The following is a 19,495-nucleotide window of genomic DNA, read 5'->3' on the forward strand; positions in this document are numbered from 1 at the left end:
AGTAATTAAGGCTTTAGAGAAGTGAAAGTCAGTTCCTCAAAATCTATTAGGTTGGGTTAGAAAGTCCTATATTGGACAACCTCTATTAGATTACTAATATTATTAATCTATTTTAGAAAACCCTATCTTGTACAAACTCTGAAGTATTTTTAGACCACAAAATTCCATCATGAAGATTTTACTCAAGTTATGCTGTTTGTCATTCCTACCACCTGACCATTTGATGATCAAGAAAAACCTTAAAATGATGCTGAAGTCACTACACTACAAATAGGTCTAAAGTCATTTTATTTGAATATCCATTAAAAACATAATTCCAAACTAAGCAGTTTCCGTACTTCATTTGAGTATATTATTCCTTTCATAGGACTACTATGACACAGATTTTGTCTTTAAAAAAAAGCAGCTTTCAGTTATAATTTACAGGCAAAATTCTCCTATCTTAACTGTACAGTTTTAACAGATATTTAGTTGTCTTACCACCAGAATCATGATACAGAGGATTTTCATCAACCCAAAAAGTTCCTTACTACCCCTTTTGCAATTAATCTCCTCCCCTGACGCCCTGAAAACCAATAACCCGCTATCATTCCATTATGTCTTCTCTAGAATTTCATATAAGTGAAATCATACAATATGTACTCATTTTATGTCTGGCTTCTTTCACTCAGCATAATTATTTTGAGATTCATCTATGTTGTTACATGTATCAATAGTTCTGTCCCTTTTTTATTGGTGAGTAGATTCCACCGTATCGGTATACCACATTTTATCGATTTATCAGCTGAATAAAGCTAATATGAACATTCATGTACAAGTACTTACATGAACACGTCTTCATTTATCTTAGGTACTAGAAGACCAATTGCTTCGTGTTATAAGTGTATGCTTCATTTTATTAAAATATTGCCAAACTATTTTCTAAACTCATTTTGCATTCTAACCAAGAAATAAACTTTTAATTTTGATTTAAGCTTGAATGAACTTAGAAATCTTAAGATAGTTACAGATACTTGGATTTTTTTTTTCAACGAAGCAATCACTGGTAACAAAAATATTTACTACCTTCTAGTAAGTTTTCATTACTCTAAGCTAGTACACAAAGCTATGTACTTCATGTCCAGTCATTTGTATTTGGTCATTTGGCCAAAGTCTATTTAGCAAGCCAAAAGAACTCTCTTTCCACAGACCACTTCCAGATCAACAGACAACAATGTTTCAATAGACTATAAAACCATTCATATATTCTTAGGCTGATCTAGTAGATGAGCCTCGATTATTAACACTGTGTGAACTTAAGATTCTTAAATAGAACAGGTACTACCGCACAGAATAGAAAACTGAACCCCAAAATGATCAAGCTAGTGTTGAAGCCAGCACTTAGCTCTATTTCCAAATCATATTGACTTGCCACTTCAAAACTCTCCCTGAATATCATTTTAGTGACTAGGGTTATACAATAGCTGCTTTTAACAGGACTAAACAAAGGGATCATTCTCCCAATGAATATACTATTGTCAGACATGTAAGTTCTGATGGACTGACACAGTTTAGACCCTCAATATCATACTAAACTTCTAGACATAAAGTTTAGTATTTACTGCATAAGTCCAGAGTAGAGAAAACTCACATGTCGTTCCTACCACTGCTTTCTCACTACCTTCCAAAAGGTCCCAAAAGTACAAGGATGACTGCTCCATCTGGTCTTCAACACTGACAAGGAAAAGCAGCAGCAGAACAAAGTGGCTTTAGAAGTACATATATATGGAGCAGCACAATTTATGCAATATAACCCATTAACAGACAAGACATTCAAATGTTAATTTTGTCTTTTTGCTCTTTGGAAATAAAAAAATTGAAATGTATACACGGTGACTAAATGCCTGCTTGAGGATTTCAAATGTAAGAATTTTTCCTTAAAACAACTAAAATATGGATTTTACCAAATAAAACTATTAAAGAATAGACCAAAAAGAGTTTAAAGCTGCCAATGCAGTATCATTAGTTCAGGTGTATGCCCTAGATAAAAGAACACTGAAATAGAAATATTAAGAGCCGCATTTGACTTTAAAGAAAGCAGCTTATTTAACAAATTATGTTTTGCTTACATTTCATATATTAAAGTGAAGCTACATTCCCTGAACCCACAAAAGCAAAGAAAGCAATGTATAGATGATGATGATGGAGTAGACTATCAGCATGAGAATTTAAAAATATATGGCTATACATAGGCAATTAAGAGTTCTATTAGGTTTCTCTCTGATCAGAGACTGACTTCTAGTAACTGTTGAAATCTGACTCTACTTTAGTATGGCTAACAAATACAAAGCTGGAATAGCCTGCATCTAACAAAGCAAGAGCAAAGCATCTGTCCCCTAGCTGATTTACTCCATCAAAACAAAAAGAGCAGTGGATCACTGTGAGGGAAAAAAATCAGACAGCCCCAATTTGCAGGCTTTGTATTTTAAACTATCAAATGTTATTTCTCACTAGTTATTCACAGCATAAGAAGAACACCAAATAATTCTTACTTTGAAAGTTTAATGATACCGGCCATGTTAAATATTATTTACCTCTACTTAAGTATAGCAGAAGTAAGAAGGCAACTCTGAAAAAATTATTTTAAAAGTTTTAGAAATAGATATAATATACTTGTACAGGATTAAAATTTGATGCTCAGACATCATTTTTTTAAAAATCAGTATTACAATAAAGAAGCATGTTAATGAGACCATTCAAATTCACTTTCCTTTCAGACATCTGTCAACCCTGTCAGAGTCTGGGCCAGCCAAAGTTTCCATATTGAATCAAATTAATACTTTCTTAATTTCTCTCTCCCCCTCTCTAACACACGCATACACACACACACTGCTAAAGCGCTAAAGTGTCAAGCGCTTCATTTCAGGAAAATCTTTTCATTAGCTTACCTCAGACTTTCATTTCTTTCAGGGCAGGTCAGTTTTGAAAACTTAATGAGGTAGTCAAGTTCTTTTGAAGGCAAATACACTGCACCATTCAAACCCCCTTTAAAGTCTTTTTGTACGTGTTCCTGTGTCAAGTTCTGCAATACATACTGAACTTGAAGTATAGTTCGAAGCTTTTTCTTCTCAGCCTCAAGTTTTAGCATGTGCTCCCTTCTCTGGGCCTTCTTCTGCGCTTTTAGTAGCTGTTAAAACAAATGGCTAATTAAGGGTAACAATTCTCTACCATCCCATATTAGAAATACGTGTTCTACAAAGTCTAAACCCAAATAGCTAAGATTAGATGATAAATCTCATGACTGTCAAACTATCAGTTTAGTCTGTCTCCTTTTTGAGCTAAAGAAGTCACTGAGTAATAAACTGGTTTGTCTCAGGTAACCGGAGCCAAGGGGGTCAAATATCTGACTCCCAAATCCAGGATATGTCTAGTACTACTAATATCACTATGATGAGCAGTGAAGTACCCATCACTGACGTCCATATTCATTTCAACATTTTACTCTTTCGCGTTTATGTATATCAGTCCTTTTTGGACCTTTTAGGATTTTTATTTTCATTTCATATTCCAAGGGAAAATATATTTGAACTAAAAAGGTCAATTTTCAATCAACCAAAGACGACGGGCTAAAGCATAAGGAACTGAAAAGCTAACGGACATAAAATGTCTTCCAAGTGTAATGCCAAAAATCAGCCACAGCAAACATGCTATTTTGTTTAAGAAGTAAAATTAAAAATTTTTTAAATAATAATTTGTGCTGTCAGTCTGGACCGAGCTATATCCTCCAATATTTAGCTGACAAAACAGATATAGAAAATAAATGGAGCTTAAGTTTTCCCTCAGGCCAGGCACAATGGTACACACCTGTAATCCTAGCCCTTTGGGAGGCCGAGGAGGGTGAATCACTTGACCCCAGGAATTCAAGACCAGCCTGGGCAACATGGCAAAACCCCATCTCTACAAAAAATACAAAAATTATCTGGGCATGGTGGTGTATGTCTGTAGTCTCAGCTACTCAGGAGGCTGTGGTAGACAGATAGCTTGAGCCCAGGAGGTCAAGGCTGCAGTGAGTGGTGACAGTGCCACTACACTCCAGCCTGGGCAACAAAGTGAGATCCTATCCCCCACCAAAAAAAAAAAAAAAAGTTTCCCCTCCAACAATGTGTGTATATAGATTGAGCAGCCCTAGATCTACTCTAAAGCTTAGAACTATAACACCTTGAAGTATGACATAATATTCATGGGTCCCAGAAAGGACTTGCCATTTAACTAAAAAGTACTATCTCTTTCCATTAAGAAACCTAAAAGGTCTTCTCCCTCCATAGTTTTTCTGATTGTAACGTTTCCGTCATACTGGATATTTCGCAAGGTATGAAGATTAAAATACAAAAAAAAAAAAAAAAACCACTAAGATTTTTTTCTATAGACAGGTGAAAGTATTTTGATATAGCATCAATATTTTAAATTATATAAAAGAGATGTTCATAAATCCTAACAGATTAAAATTAGGGGGGAAAAATCTCATGAAAAAGATTCACTGTGGCATAATTAATCCCTTCCTAGGGGATGTGGAAGCACCTTTTGAATTGAGCTACTGCTAGGGGCAGAAAGATAATAAGTGAAGATAAAATTTTGAGAATGAGAAATAGACTGGTTGAAGGTTGCATGAGCAAGCACATTTTCTCAGATGGGAACGGCTCAGTAAGGCTTTTTCCAAGACCTCAGTATAGACTGCATCAGTAACACTTACCAAAACTATAGGATTCTCTGATCCTGCTTGAGAGAAGAAAAGAGGATGGAGGTGGCACTCCTAGCTCTCCAAGACACTGGGATTCTCTTGGACAGAGTTTCATCATGGTATAGGCAAAAGCAACTGATTCGCAGGGCATCTTCAGACAATTATACCACATGATTATCTCAGATTTATCTTTGGCCAGTCTCCCAAGGTAGGACTGGGTGGTCGTATGGGCTCATGCCACCTTGAACTTCCCTATCAAAGTATTTTTGGGTTTTTTGTTTGTTTTTGAGACAGAGTGTCATTATGCCATCCAGCCTGGGGTGCAGTGGCACAACCAAGGTTCACTGCAGCTTCGACCTCTTGTGCTCAAGTGATCCTCCCACCTCAGCCTCCTGAATAGCTGGAACTACAGGTACATGTCACCATACCTGGCTAATTGTTTTTTTATTTTTTATTTTTATAGAGATGAAGTCTCCCTATGTTGCCCAGGCTGGTCTCGAACTCCTGAACTCAAGCAATCCTCCGCCCAAAGGGCTAGGGTTACAGACGTAAGCCACCATCCCTGGCTATTTTTTATTTATCTGCATCCACGATGACAGGGACTACATCTACTGTTCACTAATATTCACTAGTGTTCAGCACAGAGTCTGACACATATCAGGGCCTCAAATTTTTGTTGAATAAAATCAAGTAAGAAGAAAGTCTCCCAGATCATGATCAGGTATCATGAAAAGCCACGGACAAGAGCCAATTTCGCCTTCTTTAGATGAAAATTAGAAAGGTAAGTTACATTGTTCTCTTTTTCCAGTTGAGGACCAGTTTGGAAAGGAAAACAGAAGAAGTAAACCACTCTTAATCAGTAGTACTGAATGATAAAATTGGTAAGTTGGTTTTCTGTGTGGTTTTTTTTTTTTTTTTGAGATGGAGTCTCGCTCTATCACCCGGGCTGGAGTGCAGTGGCGCGATCTCAGCTCACTGCAAGCTCTGCCTCCTGGGTTCATGCCATTCTGCCTCAGCCTCCCGAGTAGCTGGGACTACAGGTGCCCACCGCCACGCCTGGCTACTTTTTTGTATTTTTAGTGGAGTCAGGGTTTCACCGTGTTAGCCAGGATGGTCTGGATCTCCTGACTTCGTGATCCTCCTGCCTCAGCCTCCCAAAGTGCTGGGATTACAGGCGTGAGCCACTGCCCCTGGCCAATAAAATTGGTTTTCTTAATCGAGACTCAGAATGATGAATCCCTACCAGGGGACAAAACTCATGAGGACAAAGCAGAATGTGACAAGGTCGAAAAGAAGGACTTCCAACTTTATTTTGAAGGGAAAAAAGAAAACATTCCACAAACTGCAAAACTGGCTATCATAGAACATGTCTGACAAAAGAAAAACTTAAAAGAGGAGCCCAAAAAATTACCAAGAAAAAAAAAAAAAACTCAAAAGTACTGCCAAGCACCTTTTAGGGTCTTGATTCAGTAAGGCAACCTCCAAAGTACTTTCTCATGTCACCTAAAATGAAAGTAAATCTCAAACACAGGCAAGTAAAAATAATTTCATGGATATTAACAAAATTTGGTGAGTTGGGAGCTACCTCTAGACTACAGCAGAAAAAACACACACACACACACACAGGTAAGACACTATCTTCATGGTATAGAGAAAAAGTACCTAGGGCCATATCTTGGCTCTACCACTTACTGGCCATATGACTTTGAATAAGTTCCTTTTACCTAAATGTAAAACCTGAAACTATAAAAACCCTGTAAGATAACCTAGGAAATACCACTGTGAATGTAGGAACTGGCAAAGATTTCATAACAAATATGCCAAAAGTAATCACAACAAAAGCAAAAACTGACAAGTTAGATCTAATTAAACTTAAGAGCTTCTATACAACAAAAGAAACCATGAACAGAGTAAACAGACAATCTACAGAACAGGAGAAAACTTCTGCAAACTATGCATCTGACAAACATCTAATATCCAGTATCTATAAGGAAGTTAAATAAATTTACAAGAAAAATAAACATTAAAAAATGGGCAAAGGACATGAATAGACACTTTTCAAAAGAAGATATACATGTGGCCAAAAAGCATATAAAAAAAGCTCAACATCATTGATCATTAGAAAAATGCAAATGAAAACCACAATGAGATGCCATCTCACACCAGTCAGAATGGCTATTGTTAAAAAATTTTAAAATGACAGATGCTGGCAAGGCTGCAGAGAAAAGGGAATGCTTACAGACTGTTGAGAAGAGTGTAAATTAGTTCAACCATTGTGGAAAGCAGTGTGGCGATTCCTCAAAGAGCTAAAACCAGAACCACCATTTGACCCAACAATCCCATTACTGGGTATACATCCAAAGGAATATAAATCATTCTACCATACACGCGTATGTTCATTACAGCACTATTCACAATAGCAAAAACGTGGAATCAATCTAAATGCCCATCAATGATAGACTAGATAAAGAAAACATGGTACATATACACCATGGAATACCATGCAGTCATAAAAAAAGAACAAGATCATGTCCTTTGCGGGAACATGGATGGAGTTGGAGGCTATTATCCTTCGCAAACTAACACAGGAATAGAAACCAAATACCACATGTTCTCATGTATAAGTGGGGGCTAAATAATGAGAACACATGGACACATATAGGGGAAAAACACATACTGGAGCCCCTTGAGGGTGAAGGTAAAAGGAGGGATAGGATTAGAAAAAATAACTATTAGGTACAAGGCTTAGTACCTGGGTGACAAAATAATCTAAACAACAAATCCCCATGACATGAGTTTACCTTTATAACAAACCTGCACATATACCCCTAAACTTAAAATAAAAGTTTTCTTAAAAAGAAGAATAAGTCGTGCATGTAATCCCAGCTACGTGGGAGGCTGAGGCAGAAGAATCATGTGAACCCGGAAGGCGGAGGTTGCAGTGAGCCAAGATTGCGCCATTGCACTCCAGCCTGGGCGACAGGATAAGACTCCGTCTCAAAAAAAAAAAAAAAGATTCCTGATCTGTAAAATGAGACTATTTATAGCAACTTCCCAGACTATTGTAAAAATCAAGTGGAACCGCATAGGTGCCTGGTACAAGGTAGGCATCGTTTAAACATTTTTAATCTAAACAGAAAAGAATACATTAGAAAAATACAGACCTGAATGAAAAACTAAATTGTTACTGGGTAACTATGAGTAAAGACAGAAGACAGAAAATTTTCAACATCATAAAAGTATGCTTCTAACTATATTTGTAATCCTTCTTAGCCAAGAATTAAGATGGTAAATGTCTCCAGCCTAAAATAATTTTTTTGATTCCAGAGGAATGGAGAAGAGAATTTTAGTTCACTATAAAGAAAAATAGGCCAGGGCGATTGCTCACACCTGTAATCCCAGCATTTTGGGAGGCCAAAGCAGGAAGATCCCTTCAGTACAGGATTATAACTATGATCACACCACTGCATCCAGGCTGGGTGAGAGAGTAAGACCTTGTCTCTAAAATACAATAAAAATATATATATAATTTTTTTAAACAAAAATATCCAAAAAAAGAGAAGAGATTATCTTATGAGGCATGCTCTCCACTCCAGGAATGAATTTATTTAAAGATTTCTGCAATTGTTGGAACATGACCTTTAAAGGACCTTCTAATGCTAAGATTTGAAAAAGTAAAGAATACTTCATTGAGAAGTGTTTAAGACTTCATATTACTGATTAACTTTGTCAGAGATAAAAGTTTGAACTGCCAACATACAGAACCTAACAAGTAGCAGGGCCAGATTTAACTCTATTTAATGTGAGTCATTAATTTTCCCATTAATAATTTTCATGCTTTCAAGACTACCAACTCTGGTGTCTCGTATGTTAAATAATGTGAAAGAAGCCTATCTTATATAAATTTACAAGCCTATATTCTAAAATATCTTTAATAAACATACCTTGTCAAAAGTTTGATTCCCTTTCTCAATTATTTCTATAATTCTATAATTAAATAACATACATTAGATAACTAATGCTTTATTCACAATGTCTCATATTCAGATGACATTTGTGTTCTCCCTTGAGACTACAGAAATCTGAAAAAAAAAAACTAGTTCTCCAACAGTTATCCTCAACCCTCCATCCCAATAAAATATCAGCAGAAATTAGATGAAGAATAACCAAACACCATTATTAGACACTGACACACTTGACATTTTCTCCAAGATCAATGGTTAAAACTGGTTTCAGGAAAAGCAAAGAAAACATACTCACATCCAGGCTCAACCCAGAAAAGGTTTTCTGAAGCTCCTTGGCAAATTCCAAATTATGTAGCACTTCTTCATATTTCTCTACTGCTTCCTACCAAATAGGATAAGAAAACATTAATTTTGTGACTAAGTATAAATATGTGAAAATAAGTGTTTCTTAAACACAGAAGAGATTTAAGACCTTATCGCTATTTACTATACACACACAAAAAAAGTACTTGCCTAAAGAAAAAGGAGAAAGAGTATTAATATAAGTTATATTAAGTTGCATTTAAAAATTCAATTCTAATGCCAGAAATTCAATTTTTATATTAGAAATATGAGTCCCAATTTTACCCCTATAAAGTCTAAGATCAGAAAGGCCTGTTGGTTTTAATAGCACTGAGCCAATAGGATTTCTCTGTTAATATTCATTCACTACTCAAACATATTACACAAATAGCAGTGAGTATCAAACAGATGAACAACCAACTTCGAGACATTTATAATATGGTGGAAAGACTTAGAATAATTACCTATAACAGACAAAAATAAATATTATAACAAACAATATGCAATGTCCTACAGGAAATTTAAAGGAGCAAAAAATTTTTTAAAGATTTCCCAGATGAACAACACTGACAGAAAAGAGGGGGGGCATTTCATGGGACTTTAACTCAAATCTATATGGAAAGAGAAAGGACCAATCTGAAACAGAACAAGGTGGAGAACCTGCACAACCAGATACATATTATAAAGCCTCAGTAATTAAAAGAGTAAAGTATTACACTCCAAGGTATCTACCCAAAAGAAATGAAAACATGTCCACATAAAGACTTGTATATAAATGTATACAGCAGCATAATATCCCAAAATGAAAACAATCCAAATATCCAGCAACTGGTAAGTGGATAAACAAAATGTGGTACACGCATACAATGGAATACTAGTCAGCAACAGAAAAAAATGAAATACTGGTATATGCTATATAACATGGATAAACCTCAAAAATATCATGCTAAGTAAAAGAAGCAAGATGCAGAAGACTATTTTATGTGAAATGTCCAGAAAAGACAAATTTATAAAGCTAGAAAGTAAATCAGAGCACAAAAGAGAACCTTGAGGGGATGATAGCAATACTCTACAATGAGACTGTGCTAACAAGCTCAATAACTCTACAAATTTACTATAAACAAATGTATGCTTAGAATAGGTTTACTTTGTGTTAAGTACATTATATCTCAATAATGTTGAAAAACAGACTAATATTAAGTCTTTATAAAACTACAGAATAGGAACTCCTATGTAATAATACCAGTATTAGTATAAATTGGTACAATAATTTTGGAAAACAGTTCAGTATTTTCACCTATGAAGTTAATCATAAGCATGTCCTACAGCCTAATGATATACCCTGAAAAAAAAATATTCCTCAAAGTAAAATTCTTCATAGCGACAAAAAAAAAAAAAAAAAAAAAAAACCTCAAGCATCCATCTATTTACAGACTAAAATTAAGTAGAGAGAACCAAATAAAATACAGGCACTTGTATTGATATAAAAACACTAAATATAATGAGTAAAAAAAGCAAACTGCAGAACATATAGCATGATACCACTTACTATAACGTACAAAAAAAGCAACTCTAACAGAGCAGCCAAAAAAAAAAGCTCTTAAAACCAAGGGAAAACTTCAGGGTCATGGTTACAGGAAACAGAAAGTACCACACTAGAAAGCAGCCTCAACACTGTTAGAAACATACTATTTGAGTTGAGAGTTGGGTTCTGGTGCTTGCTTTATTATGTGTTATAACTTACATGGAATATATTGTTTCCGCCATATATTTTATAATAAAAAGGTATAGAAGTCTTCCTGCTATGGAAATTAGAATGAGCAGATAACATTACCAGGATATGCAGTCCTCAGAGGGATGTAAAACTATACAGAAATACTCCTCCATATCTACTCCCAAGTGGTATTAACTTTGACTCAAAAAAAGCAGCATCAGCTGGGAACTACAACTTTCCATCATCTAATGTAGACCTATCCTTTCATTTTTCCTTTCTTTACTAAGTGAAGAAGTTATCCCCTTGCCACCCCCACTTCTACCTGTGCCCTGGATCCTACTGAACTCTGCCTTCATACAAAACTTTCCTTTAGGATTCCCTCTTTAAGGTCTTCTAACAGAGAGCTGCTCCCTCTCTACTGATGCTTAAGTCAGCATTTTACAAGTTCATGTCATCCCCAATCTAAACAAGAAAAATTAATTCTTCTGTGACAACTACTTCCCTCCAGCATTACACAAATTCAAACGTGTTTTCAGTCTCCAGTTCTTCAGACCTCATCACCTGGATTCCATTTCCACCAGAACTGTTTTAGCTGAAGTTAGCAATTGTCGATGTCATCCTTTAAAGCTATGGATCTTTTATAGCTCTCATTTTGGTTGACTTAGCAGCAGCCTTCAACAAGAAGGCACACTCCTGCTCTACAGACATTTCTTGTTTCTCCTAACACTAAACTTCCATTTTTCCAGCTGGTTATTTACTAGCAATTTTTCCATTAGCTTCTCTCACCTGTTTTTAGCACCTGTAAAATAGGAGTAATAGAATCTACCTCACAAGGATGCTGCACAATCTAAATGACTGCATATGTATAAAACACTCAGAATGATGCCTGATCCTAATAAGTACACCGCATTTTTAGCCATTATTGTCCAAACATTAAATGTCAGAGTTCCTCAGGATTCTGTCCTAGGCTTCTCTACTCTGCTTTCCATACTCTCACCCAAGACAGTCTCATCTCCTCTAATGATTTCAAGTAGTGGTCATACAGGTGATATTTCTATCGGCTAAACTTCTCCATGCTCCAGACCCATTTACCTAAACACCTGGTACCAGACACTGATGTCTACCAGGCACATTAAAACCAACAGTACAAAATTGAGCTCTTCATCCTACTCCATCCTCCCAAAACCTCCTTCTGCCCCAGTGGTCCCTCGTTTAATAAATGTTTTTACCATCCATCCATTGTTCAAGCAAGAAACCTGAAACCACTCTCAGCTCTACCCTCTACTCCTACATCCAGTTACCAAGCCATGCTGATTTTACCTCTCAAATCCAGCTACTTGATTCAAGTCCCTCTGCCACTGCCTTAGTAGGGCTCCCATAATCATTCACCTAGACTACAGGCAACGCTTTTCTAATTTCCTTACATCCATACACCATCTCCAAACCATACTTCACACTGCAATCAAAGTGATTTTTTTAACTAAAAATCTGTAGTTGTTCCCTACTTAAATGTATCTGTACCATTTCTGATGTCTCTGGGAAAAAGTAATTTTCAAATGGTGCACAAAGACCTACCCCCTCCAGCTTCATCACCCATCCACATGACCTTCTTTACAGTTTCTGAAAAAGGCTCTTTGTAAAAAACCAAAAATCTGTTCCTTCTCAGAGCCTTTACACATGCAAGCATCTGCCTAGCCTTCTGTTCTTCTTCTTCCTCCCTCCCCTCTTTCACTGGCTAAATCTCATTCATATTTTAGGTCTTAACTAAAGTTTTTCCTTTCTTAGGGCAGCTGGCCTTAACTCTCTAGACTAGGATGGATCCTGTATTACAATGTCTTTTCATCCTGTACTTCACCTTCTTAACATCCATCATATCTGTATTTGCTTATTCCCCACTCTCTTCCCCATTACATTATAGACTACATGTGGTAATGATCATATTTGTCCCCTAGGTATTATAACCCTAATATTAAGTACAGCACCTCCTAGAGTAGATACTTAATATATCTTGTTGAATGAATAAAAGATAGTTCAAATGATCTTAGAGAGCATCAGATATGCTCAAGATTCTGAACAATTTAAAACTTTTGAAAGAAATATACTGAGAGCTGTTTCAAGAAAAGGACACCACAGACAATAGGACTGGTGAATTGAAGGAAGGATCTCAAGACAAGGATATTAACTAGGAAGCATACGTAAAGTTTACGTGGCTTGCCTTGACTAGGCCAACAGCAATGGAATTACAAAAGAGGGAAGATTCTATATTTTTTATGAGTTTACTACAGATGTACTAAATATAACACAGGATCACAGTTCAGCAGCAAAAAAAAAAGGATACCAAATTCTAATTCTTTAACAACAAAAACTTCAGCAGAACCAAAGACATCAAGTTCCCCTTGCCTATTGCTTGAGAATTCACTTGAATCTCAGCTCTCCATTTCAAATCCAGATCTGAACCAAACATACTAAAGTTATAAATGTAACAATTTAAATCATTCAAATTATAAAGTTACATTAAATTATTACAAGTTAAAGTGACTCCAAAAACAACTTCATTAGACATTCTTTCTATTATTTGAAAAGAGAAACCTATGTTACCAATTTAACATAAACCTTATGTAGCTTAGCCTTGACAGATCCCTTAAGAGTTACTACTTCAAAGAGCCTGCAAGAGGCATATAGAACATTACAAGTTTTATTTACATTACTATAAGTACTTGTTGAGTTAAAAAAGCAAATCAAACTAAAGTTATAAAACTTATCACAAATAATACTGAAAATACAGTATCAAATCAAATACAACTGAACCAGTGCTTGAAGGAAAATTCAGTCTTCAAGAAATTTTAGAAAATTTTCACAATTTGAAAAGCAAATAACCAAAAAACAAAAAAGCAGAAAAATTTTTAAAAAGTGGAATAAAGTCCAAAGCTGACTTTGGGTGGGAGGGAGGAATATACCCCTAGATAATATAAGAGTAAACTGAGGAAATAAAACCACACAAAACTAGAAAATTACAACAGAAACAGGCTGTATTACACTTTTATTAAAAACTACTTGGCCCTAATCTATGGAAATGAATTTTAAAAACTGAATAAAACAGGTGATTTTCAATGAGAAGTTTTTAAAAACTGATGCCAAAAGAAATCTAAACAAAATCAATTTCCAAAGGAAAAAATAGAGAATATTTTCAAAGAGCTCCCACCTCAAAGAGAACCAGGCACAGACAGTTTCACACAATAATCCAACCAAACTTTAAAGACCATGTATAGTAGAAACACTGCCACAGTATTAAAACAACAACGAAAGAATTGGCGAGTGAGGAGATGGAGCACAGAGAATTTTTAGGGCAGTGAAACTATTCTGTATGGCATTACAATGGTGGATCCATTTGCATTTAACAAAACCCATAGAGCTGGGTGCTGTGACTCACGCCTGTAATCCCAGCTACGCAGGAGGCTAAGAGGGTCGCTTGAGCCCAAGAGTTCAAGGCTGCAATGAGCTATGAGATTGTGCCATTGCACTCCAGTCTGGTAAGAGAGATCCTGTCTCTTAAAAACAAACACATACCAACAAAAACCACAGAATGTACAGCATCAAGAGTGAACCCTAATGTAAACTCTAAACTACGAACTTTGGGTGATGATGATAATGCATTAATGTAGATTCATAGAAAGTAAAAAATGTATTTCTCTGATGAGAGATGTTTACAGTGGAAGAGGTTGAGCTTGTGTGGGGTGAAAGTGCTACTCCAGTGAATGCATGAATAATAAGCAAACAAATGCTATTGCTGATGTGCACAAGATTTGAGCACATCAGCAATAGCAAAACCTAGTCGAGAACAAGACCCTAACTCTCTTTTTATTCGGTGAAGGCTGAGAGAGTGAGGAAGCTGCAGAAGAAAAATTGGGAGCTAGCAGAAGCTGGTTCATGAGGTTTAAGGAAAGAAGCCATCTCCATCACATAAAAGAACAAGATGAAGCAACAAGTGCTAATGTAGAATCTGCATCAAGTTCGCCAGAAAATCTAGCTAAAATAATTGATGAAGCTCACTACACTAAACAACAGAGTTTTAATGTAGACGCAAGAGTCTTCTATTGGAAGAAGGTGCCATCTAGGACTTCCATAACTAGAGATAAGAAGTCAATGCCTGGCTTCAAAGCTTCAAAAGACATGCTGACTCTCTTGCTAGGGTCTAATGCAGCTGATGACTTTAAGTTAAGGCCAATACTCATTTACAATTCTGAAAATCCTAGGACCCTTAAGAATTATGCAAAATCTACTCTGTGCTTTACAAACAAAGTAACAAAGCCTGGATGATAGCACACCTTCTAACAGCACTGCTGACTGAATATTTTAAGCCCACTGTTGAGACCTATCATTCAGAAAAAAAAGACTTCTTTCAAAATATTACTGCTCATTGACAATGCACCTTGTCACCCAAGAGCTGTGATGGAAATATACAAAGGAATCAATGTTGTTTTCATGTCTGATAACATAACATACATTCCACGGCCCATGGATCAAGGAGTAATTTTGACTTTCATGTCTTAAGAAATACATTAGTCCGGGTACGGTGGCTCATGCCTGTAATCCCAGCACTTTGGGAGGCCGAGGCAGGCAGATCACCTGAGGTCGGGATTTCGAGACCAGCCTGATCAACATGGAGAAACCCCGTCTTTACTAAAAACACAAAATCAGCTGGGCATGGTGGCGCATGCCTGTAATCCTAGCTACTCAGGAGGCTGAGGCAGGGGAATTGCTTGAACCTGGGAGGCAGAGGCTGCAGTGAGCCGAGATCGCGCCATTGTACTCCAGCCTGGGCAACAAGAGCGAAACTCCTCATCAGAAAAAAAAAAAAAAAAAAAAAAAAGGAAAGAAATACATTTTGAGAAGGCTATAGCTGCCATAGATAGTGATTCATCTAATAGATCCAGGCAAAATAAATTGAAAAGTTTCTGGAAAAGATTCCCCACATTCTAGATGTCATTAAGAACATTTGTGGTTCATGGGAGGATGTCAAAATATCAACATGAACAGGAGTTTGGAAAAAGCTGACTCTAACACTCATACATGACTCTGAGGGGGTTCAGAACTTCAGCAGAGGAAGTAACTGCACGTGGTGAAAACAGCAAGAGAACTAGAAGTAGAGCCTGAAGATATGACTAATTGCTGCAATCTCAGGATAACCTTTTAATAGATGAGGAGTTGCTTCTTATGAATGAGCAAAGAGATTTCTTGAGATAGACTCTACTGGTAAAGATATCATGAACATTGTTGAAATGACAACAAAACCTTTAGAATTTTACATAAACTTATAGTTGATAAAGCAGCAGCAGCAGGGTTCGAAAGACTGACTCCAATTTTGAAAAAAGTCCTACTGTGGGTAAAATCCTATCTAACAGCATCACATACTACAGAGACATCTTTCATGAAAGAAAGAGTCCATCAACGTGGCTAATTTTACTGTTGTCTTATTTTAAGAAACTGCCACAGCCACTCCAACCTTCAGCAACCTCCACCCTGATCTATCATCAGTAATCAACACTGAGGTAACACCCTCGTCAACCAGCAAAAAGATTACAACTCACTGAAGGCTCCGACGATTATTAGCATTTTTTAGCAATAATTTTTAATCAAGGTGTGTACCTTCTTTTTGACACAGTACTACTGCACACTGAAGAGACTACAGTATAGGACAAACATAACTTTTACATGCACTGGGAAACCAAAAAATTTGTGTGACCTGCTTTTTGCAATCTTCACTTTATCGTGGTGGTCTGAAACAGAACCCACAATATCTCTGAGGTATGCCTACACTGGTAACAGTTGTCTGAAGATTCTATTTTTTTCCTTCTGACTTACCTGCATTTTCTAAATTTTCCACCTTATATATTGCATGTATGAGGTGTGATTTCTCAAAAGTAGCACCAACTACGTGCTTAGTTACATCTAAAGACCTAACATTCATTTTATACTTAGTAAATCTACATGTAATAAATATTTTATATACCTACTACATGCTATATTCTATGCATTAGGAATACAGCAACTAACAGACAAAATCCTTACTTTCATGGAACTTACATTGTAAGGGTAGGAAAGAAACAAAATAAAACTTCATAGCTTGTCAGAGAAGTGCTAACTTCTATTAAGAAAAATTAAGCAAGGAAATGAGCTAAGAAGTGTGAATGGGGAAGTGGTAGTGAGGTGAGAAAAGATCTCACTGTGGGTACCTTCAAATAAAAAGATGGAGGAGGTTGGGAATTGAGCCATTGAAACATCTGGAGAAAGAACATCCCAAGCAGTAGGAAGATCATGTGCAAAAAGTCCTGCAGAAGTGTGCCTGGGATGTCTGAGGGGCAGCAAGGAGGCTAGGGTAGGTAGACTGGAGCTAGCGAGGGAAAGAAGAGCAGGAAATGGAGTCAAAATGTCAAAGGAAATAGGAAGGATATTCTGTAGTGCTTTGTAGACACAGTAAGGACATTTTACCACCAGATGTGAACAAATGGGGACTTCTGAGCAGAGGAATAACCATCTTGACTTGCATCAGAACAAGATCACTGAATTTACTACGTTGAACAGGCTTGGAGAGGGCAGAAATAGAAAAATCTGCGAGGAAGAAGTAATTACTACTGTAATAAGTAATGCAGATGAAAGATTATACAGCCTGGATGAAGATGGCAGAAATGGTCAGTTTCCTGATTTACCTTAAAGGGAGAAGTGAGCAGACTTGCTGATGAGCTGGACGTGAGCTATGAGGAAAAAGGAGATAAATTCTCCAAGATTTTTGGCAACTCCTTCTAGTTGATCAAGCCATCAACTCACACAGCTAAGATTAGAGGAGAAGCAGATTTTGGGGAATAGGGGAAAATTACAAAGTGTCAGATAGGCAAATGGACACAGAAATACTGAGTTCAGAGGACTGATCTGTTGGCAATATAAATTGGGCAGTTGTCAGCATATGACTCCAGATAACAAAGTTCATACATTTATTATAGAAGCAACATGTGGCTATAAAGACAGTAATGAAATATTAAGAATGAAGTTTGCCTGGCTGGAGCAATTAATATAACATGTCCTTAACATTTCTTAGAGAGCTACCATGGGAATGATCAATCTCCAACCCCCTCTCCCCGATGTTTCTCAAAAATAAAGAACACAATTCTAACAGGACACTTTATTCAAGAATATTTACACACACAATAAAAAGTTTTATCACTTTAAGAGTTACTGAACACACCATGACTTCAAAACAAAGCCACACTGAAATGCTGCATGTCCAGCTAGGTCCTCTCCCCAGCTAAGTGAGCACACCATTCACAGAGCTCACACAATTCGAATATGTGTCTCAGCAAAATTATAACTTACTACTACATCACAAAAATTCTGGGTCAGTGAAGAGGAGTCACTATGGAATGGGAAAAGTCCTTGAATGCCAGTATCTATGATGTATAGCCAAAAATTTTAGTTGAAAAACATAAAGACAAAAGACCCACAAACAAGATCAAATAATTTTCAAATAAATGTGTCCCTTCTTAGCCAGGAGACATGATCAAGTCAAAATGGCAAACATCCACAAAGCACTGTTTCCTTTCCACATTGCAAACTCTCCTTCACAAATTACATAAAATTTGCAATTACCAGGTATATCATTGACAAGCTAACCAATGGAAAAAACGCAAGTAGCCTAATGTTTATAGTAAGTTTTTTTTTTAAAGGCCAGATATCTATCAGATAACATGCCTCCTGAGAGGGGACACGAAAATCCAGGATAGAAAAGTAGGAAGAGACCATGAAGGAATTAAGGTGAGGCAGCTAGAGAAAACTAGGGTAAGCTACAGTAAATATTCTTTCACATTTTGGAGCACAAAGATGTCAGGTTTAGAATACACCAGTGAAGAGCTGAAAGAATATGCCCTTCTCTTCTCCTTCAGTCCACTCTGGCATATAAGTTTAATTTAAATCTGTATGTTAACTCTTAGTGACAGTCTACAATTTCACTCCTGTTGAACAATCTACACCCCCATGCATACTGTCTTCTAGTCAACAGAAAAAAAAAGTCATATCTGAGATCTAACAGGCACAAACAACAAAGGCTTCTGAAACAGTTTTGAACAAACTGTGGATTTTAACTGTGTGTGTGTACTATAAAAACTCTGGTCTCACTAAATCCATGTAGAGTTTTATTAAGAAAAGAAAACCCGCAAGTCTTACTAAAAGATCATAAGCCACTTACCAACTGGTCTGGATTAAGTTGCTCTCCACTTTTCAGGCGATCCTTATAATCTTCCAGTTTGAGCTACAAAAGAGAAACTTGTATCTACTATAGTCTGATACAAAATTCAGAAGCAAATAAACTAAATGCCAGACTTTGTCTCTAGGGAACAAAGTCCTTGAAGCAAGCTATCGATCTGCAAGACTACCATTTTGCTATAAGGCACGCAGCAACTGTAGATGAGTTCCAGTCAGGGGAGAAAAAATACACAGAATCACATGAGTCTGGAATTACAAAAGTTAAGCAGTAATAAAACTATTTTCTCCTAATGACTCTATTAATAACAAACTAGACTACTTAACCCATGGGGACTTAACTAGTAAATCATATGTCCCCAACACAGTAGTTTCTCAACAAGGGACAATTTTGTACCCCAAAGATACCTGGCAATATCTGGGGATATTTTGGGTTATCACAACTTGGGAGAGGGAAGGGAGGTGAAGAGTGCTACTGGTATCTTGTGGTTAGAGGCCAGGGATGCT

At 36.6% G+C, this 19,495-nt stretch overlaps 1 protein-coding gene across 13 annotated transcripts in view; it reads right to left on the bottom strand.

The window, feature by feature from the left end:
• CAPRIN2 (caprin family member 2) overlaps positions 1–19,495 on the bottom strand; it is a 45,217-nt gene that overhangs the window by 22,350 nt on the left and 3,372 nt on the right. For all 13 annotated transcript variants that reach the window (XM_030939386.1, XM_030939383.1, XM_030939394.1 and 10 more), the window contains 4 exons: positions 18,975–19,037; positions 8,978–9,064; positions 2,928–3,166; positions 1,631–1,713 (listed from right to left, as the gene is read on the bottom strand). In XM_030939386.1, the coding sequence (XP_030795246.1) occupies positions 1,631–1,713; positions 2,928–3,166; positions 8,978–9,064; positions 18,975–19,037 (472 nt within the window). The remainder of the gene's footprint in view (positions 1–1,630; positions 1,714–2,927; positions 3,167–8,977; positions 9,065–18,974; positions 19,038–19,495) is intronic.

This window comes from Rhinopithecus roxellana, chromosome 10 (genome assembly GCF_007565055.1).
Source record: "Rhinopithecus roxellana isolate Shanxi Qingling chromosome 10, ASM756505v1, whole genome shotgun sequence".
NCBI lineage: Eukaryota > Metazoa > Chordata > Mammalia > Primates > Cercopithecidae > Rhinopithecus > Rhinopithecus roxellana.